Below are 10,089 nucleotides of genomic sequence, written 5' to 3' on the forward strand. Positions count from 1 at the left end.
ACTGGACTAGCTATATAGTGTAGCTGTCCATGCTATACATAGCTGTTTTGTACACACATGCATGCTATATATATTGCTACATACAGCTGTTTTTATAGCCTGCAGCTTTTAAGTAAAAACAGATACCTCTCTGTTCTGGCAACCATGTGAATTATACCTATATTAAAGTAGCATAAAAGAAAGTTTATTTCATATCCAGTTCTGCACAGTTATTCTTCTTGTTAATCTGAGATGATTCTTTAATAAATAAATATGTGTAAAAGATGTGTAAAATTTTATTTGGGGTGCATAAATTGTTGTTTGACTCAGGAACAGGACAATTCTAAGTACCTAGATTGATATAGATACAAAAATAGTGTTCTCAGCCTATTCTTGGATTACAAAGAAAAGCACACATAGCCAAAATGCGAGAAATCTGAGGTGTTTTCTCAGAAATCTCTTAGCATCAGGTAAGGTCGTCTGCCTCTAAGAGATTCCTGTTGTGAAGAAAAAAACTCATCACATATAAGTCAGCTCTTTATATTGTTTTTGGGGGTTTTTTTTAATGTTTTAGAACAGTCTTTCACATACATGAAATGAATTCTGCTTTTTATTCCACTAGCAGAATCCTTCTGGGCTCATTACCCATTGCATAATTTAAAAGCTAATCTATTTTCATTCATTGTGATTGTAAAGGATGCTCATGGACAATTTCTTTTGGATCTTCTGTATTGTTCCTGAGACACATGTCGGTTTGAGATGATTTTTTTCCATCCTGATTGTCTTGCATAGTATCTAGCTATTTTACACCAAGTGATCACTTCCATAAGGATTGTCTGATTCTCAGTAACTGTTTCAAGGCTGTGCCATTGGCCTGAAGACCACATTGGAATAGTATGCTTTCTTTTTCTGGGAAGGCACAAAATTTACTTTAATACCAAAGAAGAAATTCAGTGTATAGACAATAATAAAACCCAGATAAAAACTGTACTTATAAATGGAAATGCCAAACACAAATTCATCTACAGGCTTATTTCCCAAACACTCATTCCCCTTATGACTCCTGTAAATTAATTTAGATGAGCTGTATTATTTAAATGAAACACTGAAACAACTGTGTGCATACAGAAAATAGTGTAATCTAGAAGCTTATTTGTCCTTGTTTATCCAGCCTTGGGTTAACTGAGATTCCTGGTTAGCTGAAAGTCGGTCGTGTCCCCTGACAGCCGTGTGCAGTGTGCATTACTCCCCTGCTCATCCAGAGAGACATCTGAAACCTTCAGAATAATGGAGTTGTGGGTAAGTGGGTGAGCACTGCACGAAGCACATTGCTGTCTGGGGACATGACCAACTTTCACTTAACCAGGCATGTCAGTTAGCAGGAAGTTAGAAAAACACGGTGCACAAGATGAAGTGTCTGTATGTGTTCTTTAGCTCTCTGCTGTTAGTAGGTTTGTATCAAAGTTCATATTCAGGAGAAATGCAAAACAATTAACTGCAGTTAACCAGGGACTGGGTGTTGGTTGTGCTGTAATTTTTTTTTGTTAGTTGACCTTTAATGTAGCACAAGTAAATGGTAAAAAAATCCTTGAAAATACAAATCTGAAGCTATTCTACAGTATGTCTGCTTTTGGTTTCTTCATTAAACTCAATTGAATTTTAATTGCAGTGTTAGATTCTCAGCTGGCTAGGTGGGGCAGCAATACCCTGCAGAAGATCCTACTGTGCTCCATCCAGGCTTTATGATTGCAGAACTGCATGCTTTCAGAGAGCAGCAGGAAAGGGCACAGGCAGCCAATAATAACATTTCATTTCTGTAGTAGCAGCATCTGTTTAAATGATTGAGTGACATTCACAAGGCTCTTTGGCTTTGCTTTCCATGAGGAGGGTTGCAGCTGTACTGCAAGGCTGTTTGTAGGAGGCAGAGAGATGCCTCTGAAGGGCTGACTGATTCTTGTCAGACAGACAATTCTCTGTGGCTGAAACGAGCTCTAAGGTCATCCCCCTACCCTGTAGCTACAGAATAATGTGCTTTAGTGGTGCTTTGAGAGGAGAGACTGGCCTTGGGAATGGAGGCAGGAGGGGCTGTGCTCAGTTAGCAGAGTACAGTCAATAACTCTTGAGTACTTGGTTTGGACTTCAGAGAGTTTCCTAAATCTCTTGAACATTTACAATGTAGAAGGCAATCTGTGTCTCTCCTATGATGTAGGTGACCAGGAGCTTTACTGCTGCAGTGAGAGGGGGGGTATACAATAGTGGATGAGAATCTGGTGCTGATATAACTCTAGCAATGGGAGATAAAAATCAGAGTGGTGGTTCCATCCCTTTCCATAATTCTGGAGAGCATGGGATGTTTAGAGACTGCAAGTTCTTACCCATCTATGTATCTCAAAGACTGTGTATTATTTTAAGAATTCATTTAACAATGAAGGGGGAGAAGATGGGATGTAACATGATGAGAGAAAAGATGTTTGTGCAATGTTGCGCATTTAGATCATGCTACGTAGCTTACTTTGCTTTAGAGTGAGAGAGAGGTGCTTAGTGTAGGTTCTGAGAAACAGGAAATGCACTGAAATTTAGAGTAAGAGTTACTTTGTCCCTGTAAATGAGGTCTTTTGCACTGACTTGACTTTGCTGTTATGTAAAATATAAGTACATGCAGACATAAGGTATAAAATATTCCCTTAGAACCTACTACTGCATTCTTACACTTTCAATGGGACTTTATGTATCTTGATGTTAGTGACACTTAATATGGCCTCTGAAATCAAGTGTGCCCACAAATCCTTACTAATTTTTTTGGTGTTTGTTTTCAATTTTAGGATTAAAGAGCCCCTTCAGGACAGTGTAATAGCTACCTATGAAGAACACGAAGATAGTGTATATGCAGTTGAATGGTCCTCAGCAGACCCGTGGCTATTCGCATCTTTAAGTTATGATGGGAGACTGGTTATTAACAGGGTTCCAAGAGCCCTTAAATATCATATACTGTTATAATTTGTGTGAGTTATTCTGGAGCTGTTAATTTGATGTACACAACTGGTAGGTATTGTTAAAGGGTTTTTTCAGGATCTGTTTTTTTAAGTATAAAAGTTACAATTTTGTTAGGAATATCTCTACTGATGCGGACTTCTAATTTTGTCTTTTATATTTGCCTTGTGGAACTATGATGCATTTTCTGAAGGCTATGCTACCTAGATGATTGAGGGGTTAATCACTTTATGAACTCTAAAGTTTCTGGTGATAATGGGTACATTCCATACTATTGCTTTATTACATCAGATTTATGCAAATATAAGGAATTATAGAAATGTTATTATGCTGATACAAAACTGGGACACTGTAGGTTTCATGTAGCAGAAGTGATCTATTTGTTTTCAAGAATAATATTCTACATTTCTTGTACATGCAGCCTTCTGCTTTTAGCTAGGGCCATGTTCCACTAGTTGTTCTGGCTATAAATACAGTTGGAAGTGGTCTCAAAAGGCTTTCTTAATACCATCTAATATTTTAAACACTTTTTCTCCCACTTTTGCATGTCTTCAGAAGGAATGTTTTTTGTCAAAGTGAAATTTTCAAAATATAATTTTCATTTGAGCCTTTTGGTAGTAGCAACAAAGTAAAATCCTGCAAATTGTGAACTAATTCTCAGTTCTCAGATATGTATTGTTCTGCAATTCTCAGATATCTATTGTTACTGGAAACAATATTAGTCTTTACCAAAATCTCTGATATACTCACATAATGTGTTATCCCATATTTATAGGTTAAGTTGTGCTTGAGGGACTCTGGAGCTATGCTACTGTTGACCTGAAAAATCTCTTTTAATATTTGTCTACTTAGACTTTCTTACCCTACTGGATCTGTGCCAATCTCCAGTATGCTGGAATAATGTAAAAGGCTTGCAGCTAAGCACAAAATATCCTTTGCTATATCCTACTTTTTGCAATAGGTGACCTAGACATTGGTTGCTATGTTGTTACAAATGCTGAGAACAGGCAGATGCTGCGCTGTAGGAGAATACGCAGGAAATTTCAAGCGTAGGTGGAAGGCATGGTGAAACATTCCTGTACATATTGACATCCTGTCTTCCCCTGGCAGAGCTTGCACTAAGATGAAGATTTGCTGCTTGCTCTTTGTGTACCCAGGCTAACTGTAATATTAATTATTCCCTGCTGCCTTTTCAACACTATTATTTTCCTTTAGCTTCAGAACTTGGGTACGTGTGACAGTGTTGGTTGTGGTAGCATTGTGTAAGACTACTCTGAAGAAATGGCAATGAACATGTGATGGAAAGATCAATATCAACCTCTTCCAGTGATCCCTCCTGTCGCTATGGCAACTGTTGGTGTTAGTGGTGAGGGACAGCGTGCTGCTCACCTCTGCTTGTCCTTACCCACTCTTGGATCGAAATGTCCAAATGTGATTTGTTGTGTCCACACAGCTGCTTCAGTGAGATCACGTTTGGAGAGCATGACTGACTACTGTAGGCCAAAACATCCAGAAAAGAGGACAGTTGAATTCCATTTCTGGCTTTCTTAAGGATCTTATTTGGAAAAAATTCATAGGAGTGAAGTAATCCAATTAAATCATCTGTACTATTGTTTGCATTTGTGTTAATGATGTTACCTATCTGCTCCAGAATGAATGCTTCATTGGAAATTCTGATTATCTGGTTTTCTGCATTTATATTTTAAACTTGTGCTATTTCAAATCATTTCAATCTGTAATTAGGCATGAGCTATTCACCTGTATACTGTAAGAAGAACTACATTTCCAAATCAATAGTACTTCAGTTGTCTGAATGTCAAAATCCTTGGCTGGACTGCTGCTTTTTATGTGGAGCTTTTCATCAGACACAAAATCTTGTTGGGTATTGTGTCTGTCCCGCCTGTGTGCCACCCTCCCCACCCACCCCTCTGGGAAAAAAAAGAAAAAACCTCTGCAGTATATCTTTGGTATACAGCAGAACTCCTTAAAGCTTTCTTCACATTAGCAATAAAGGTCTAATGAAACTTTGTCTGGCAGTGTATATGGGTAGCAGTGTGAAGGTGATGGGGAAATTGCCTGACATTGTGTGGGATTTGACTTGATTTTTAATATGTAATAAATGCAGGAGAGATTTCAGGCTAATTTCTATGTGGCTGTATTTCCTTTAATACTGTAAGCTTATATGAACTGGAAAGCTCTGTAAACAAATAATATCAAGAAATCTTTTGTTTTAGTCTTGTTAAATGTGTGTATCACTCAGTAGGGAAGAAGAGAGTGGACGAACACTGGAAGGAAGGGACTAGCGGGTCCAATTTGAATGAAAATGCATTACAGTAGAATCAGGAGAGTGGGAAGGGTCAAGTTTTAATCATTTTCAGCTGTCTGTAAAGCAGGATCTGGGCTGTGTGTACAGCACTGGCAGCAATATGGAAGTGACCTTCTGAAAAGGAAGGCTTCTGACAAGGTTTCCTCCCAGACTGTTGGAGCAAGCAAGCTGCTGTAGGATGAAAGGAAGGGTTTTAGGATGGTGAAATAACCAATTAAAAGGAAATAGGAAGCAGGAATAAATCATCACATTTTGTGGCAAAAAATTTATTACTAGGGAAGTCCACAAGGATCTGTGCCTAGGCATGTGCTTCACAGTGTGCTCATGACCTTTTGGAAAAAGGGCTGTAGAAAAATATGACAAAGTTTGACTGTTCAGAGAAGTAAGGATGGCCAAATAATTATGAAAGGGCCTTATCTCATGGATGATAAAATGGTAGATGAAATTCAGTGCAGGAAATGTTAAGTAACTAATATGGGAGAAAATAGTTATTTTATGTACTGTGGACCACCAATCTTGGGGGTTTTTTAGGTCTTTAAAACATCAGCTTAATAGAGGTCAAAATTTTAATTTAATAAAATGTTGGGAATTACTAGCAAGCAAGTAAAGAAAATAACGCATTGTTAATCCTCCCAAATAATTTATATTCATAAATCTTTGGTGTATGTGCATACTGTGTGTAGCTGTGGTTTTTTCCATCTTCAGCCCAATGTAGTAAAATGGAAGGACTTTAGATGGAGTGACAGGAATGAGGAATAGCATGCAACACCTGTATGAGGATAACTAAATAGACTGAAAGGCAGATGGTTGAGACAGAATGATAAAAGTCCATAAAATCAAAAGTGGCAGAGGGAGAGGATGAATAGGGAGTGATTGTTCACTGTCTCTCCTGATACCAGAATTAGAGGTTGCTGAATGTATGGTGGCTCAAAGCATACGAAATCAAGTGGTCTTCACAGGCATGAAGGTGAGCAATGGCACTTGCCTTTAACAACCCTTTCCCCCAGAAAAAAAAAAAAAAAAACTTGCACAAAGAAAAAAATCTCATTCATATTAAAGTTTACATGACTTGGAAGTAACTGAAACAGTACTTGAAAGATGAAGCCAATAAAGGTTGCTAAATATAATGTCAGCATCCCTGGCTTAGAAAAATCCTTTTGAACCATCAGTTGGTGGACACTACAGAGAGTACTGGCAGAGAATCCCTATGTGGTTGTCCAGTCTTAAATTAACTTCCTGGACATGTGCTATTTACCAGAAAAGGTAGAAAATGGAAATTAAAAATAATCACCTAGCCTTTAAAGTTTTGTGTCTAGAGCTAAGACAGCTCATTGCTCCTGTGTGTTTCTTTGCATGTTTGTTTCTGTGTATTTACTTTTATTGTGAGTTGTGTTATAGGGGATTTCAGAAAACTCTTATGTCTCAGGTGAATTTCTTACAGAATCCTAGTGTTGTGTTTTGGAAACAATATTGTTGCAAAATACTCCTTGGCAATAATGGTGAAGGCAAGAAGATTTCTGTACAGCAAGGAGCCCATCACTGCTTTGGAAGTTCAGATCATGGTCTGACTGAGCTCACAGCTCTGGGTTGTTTTCAGTGTCTCAGAGAATTCTGTTTACAGTCATACAGCACCATTGGTAAGCACAAAATTACTCTGTTTTCAAGCACCTCTTAAATTATTTTTTTTCTTTGCAGATTGTGTCCAGGTAAGAAACTTCAGTAGGTCTTGATTTTGAAAAATTGAGTTAGGGTATTCCTTAAAAGTGTCAGTCTTGCTGTCTAAAAATTTGTTTCTTTCTAGGTTTGGTGCTGAAAATATTTTTCTTTTCACAATTCTATATTAATATGTCTCTGGTATGGGGTTACACAACTGCTTGATATGTGGTATTTTTACTCCACAGAAAGTGAATTATTGAAGAAGAAATTAATTTATAATATTTTATAAAGGTTTTGAGCATGATCTAAGTGAAACTGATCAAAGTTAATACAAATCTTGGCCATTTAATGAGAAACTTGAAATAAAAATCTGTTTAACTTGAACTAAAATGGTGCTAACTTAATATTAAGAAAAAAACCCAACCCACCACCAAACCACAGTACTCAGTACTGACCTGGACTTTTCCTGTGGTGTTAGTGCTAAAATTAGCTTGATCTATCCTGAAGCTGATGAAGTTAATGAGCAGCTTGTCAACATCAGAATGAATGAAGAACATATATTGGATAGTTTAGGGACTCTGGGTGTTTACTGTAGGCCCATAGTGCTTACCTTGTACCTTGAAGTTGAGTGGAAAGAAGAAGCCATATGATCTGGATTATGTACAACACTTGAATTAGATTAAAACAGTGCTTTGTAAAGAATTAAGCTTCCAGAAGATAGAATTTTCCAACAGGGAACAGAAAGCATTAATTCTGGATTGACGTCTGCATTCGGAATTTCTTAATCTTTCAGCCTGATACCTCAGGCAGTATTTGAAACTGAAATTCTGCAGCTGATGCAAGATGGACTTCAGCAGTGTCTGACTAGTCTGACACAGCAAAACACCACATGGTGTCTTATATGCCTTTGATTTAACTGGAGCAGTGAAAATAGGTAACCATCATTAAGATCAGCATTTGGATACAAGTTTGTAGTGCTATAGAGCTTCCATTTGGCTTCACAGAGAATGTCCAGGATATTTTTTTCTTTTTCTAGAGGGTATGAAGAAAGTGTAAAAATTGGCTTGTGATGCCTTAGATATGAATGCTGTTCTGAAGCTGCAGAAAGTCTATGATTTCTGGAATAGCATGTGAAGTGAGTGAGAGAAAGCTGCAAATCAGTTTTCCATGAAGCCTGGCCTTCCCATAAAGCGAGCTGCAAAGTGTGAAGCCATGGATAGATCCCTGAACAATTTGCACATTGCTTCTGCTCATTCCACCTGCTGCTTTGGTCAGTGAGAATCTTGCAAAGCGAGAAGAAAATGACATGAACAGATCTGGAGTAAAAGACACAGGAGAAGAAAAAGTAAAAAGCAAGACTGACAAATACAGAATGAAAAGTGAATTGAAAAAGGCAAGATCAGGGAAATTTGGGTCACTTGGAAAAGAGAAATAGGAAAGATGAAAGAAATTGGCAGTAAGTGAAGAAAAGGATACAGGGGTAAGGATTTTAAAAAAATCCAGTGATATTATCTGCTTATTTTCGCCATGATATTTAAATTCCTTAAATTTCTACCATGTTAATCTTCCTATGTTAACTGATTTAAGCATTAGAGAATTGCCATTTATGTTGCAGCATCTTAGTTCTGGTATTGAAGGTGGTTCATGTAGGTTATTAATCCATAAGTTATTAGTTCAAGCATGTACATTCTTGGGCTTTAGGATTTTTATTCTTCATTATTCTTTCCCTTCTGGTGTGAAGTTATCAGGTGATGTAATTAACCCAAACCACCAGTAACATGAGAGGCAGGAAGAAGATTTCAAGTGGGCTGTTAATCTTGAGTCACACTAGTTAAATCTGCAGAAATACTTCTTTATGACAGACACTTTATTCCCCTGTTTATGACTTCAAGAGATTGTTGTAGTCAGAACATCTCAAGATATTAGATGTGATTAATTAAGTATCTGAGGCCCACTCTTCTTTCCATACTAACTTACTTTACAGCAAAAGAATTCTGAGCTACTCTTGAGAAAACTTGTTTGATGCTTTTGGTGCTATGGCTGCTCCAGCTTCAAAAGGGACTCTTGGTGCTCCAGCACAGAAGATAGCATTGGGGGGAAGGAGATGAATGAGTCTTACTAAATCCAGGAGTGAAGCACCCAGTGTGAAGATGCCTGGCAAATGGTTGCCATTGCCCTGGAGCAAAAGCACAGCTGCCAGGCAGCTGGGCTGAGCAGGGAAGACCCTCTAATGTACCTTTTCAACAAATTGTCCATTTATTCTGATGGTGTGCCAAGTTCAGGATTTTGGCAGGAGGGACTGTGGAAAAACTCCTGAACAGAATGAATTGAGGAGAATGTGGAAGACCTTGGAAAACCTAAGATACCACATATTTACTGATGGCAAGTCTAGATTAGCTGAATCCTGGGGTGGCATTAGACTTGGCAGACAAACTCACTTGAGCCACTGCCAGCTTCTAAACATTTGCAGAGGCCTGAGAAGACAAGAAAGACTGGCAATTGCAGAAATGGTATTGATATTTGAGCTTTGTGGAACAGCAGTTCACAGAGTTGGATAAGGAAATGTGTTTCAAAATGGGGCAATTTTAGCCAAATTATGAATGTTTTATTTGTTTGTTTTTAGTGGACAGGTGTTTCTTACAAATATGTCAAAATACTGGCAAATACCAGAACTTAAGAGATTCATGCAACAAAGGGATTATGCATTTTGTTACAGAGAAGAGCCACAATTCTAACCCAATGCCTTATATGATTTCCCTTACACCGCTCTGTTTTCCAAGGAGGATGGGTGGAACATAGTATATAATGGTAAATTGAACTTGTCTTCAAACACACTTGAAAGGAAAAAAACCTGCAATTGTTAGTTTTTAATCATTTGAAAGAGTTTCTGCTAAGGCAAGTAATGAACAAGTTTTGACTCTGCCTGGAAAATAGTGGGTGAGGAGAATGCCTGGATCTTGACTTTGCAAAGGTTGTAAACACGAATGATCTGTTTTCCAGCATGCAGTTTGTGGGGTAAAGCACTCAAGGACTTCCAGCCATGTCTCAATACACACATACAATATTTTGAGAGGTTGCCTATCTAAAGCTGCTTCCAAACAAAGGATTATGCAACTCAGGATAATGATATGCACAAA

General features: G+C 37.9%; 1 protein-coding gene across 1 annotated transcript in view; it reads left to right on the top strand.

Annotated features, from left to right (window-relative positions):
- The window catches only part of EIPR1 (EARP complex and GARP complex interacting protein 1), a 75,499-nt gene extending 69,532 nt beyond the window's left edge, over nucleotides 1-5,967 (top strand). Inside the window, exon 9 of the mRNA XM_054280278.1 lies at nucleotides 2,802-5,967. Within this exon, the coding sequence (XP_054136253.1) occupies nucleotides 2,802-2,976 (175 nt within the window). The 3' untranslated portion in view covers nucleotides 2,977-5,967. The remainder of the gene's footprint in view (nucleotides 1-2,801) is intronic.
- The last annotated feature ends 4,122 nt before the right edge of the window (nucleotides 5,968-10,089 follow it).

This window comes from Melozone crissalis, unplaced genomic scaffold (genome assembly GCF_028551555.1).
Source record: "Melozone crissalis strain CALT ecotype California unplaced genomic scaffold, PUWL_Pcris_2 ptg000027l_1, whole genome shotgun sequence".
NCBI lineage: Eukaryota > Metazoa > Chordata > Aves > Passeriformes > Passerellidae > Melozone > Melozone crissalis.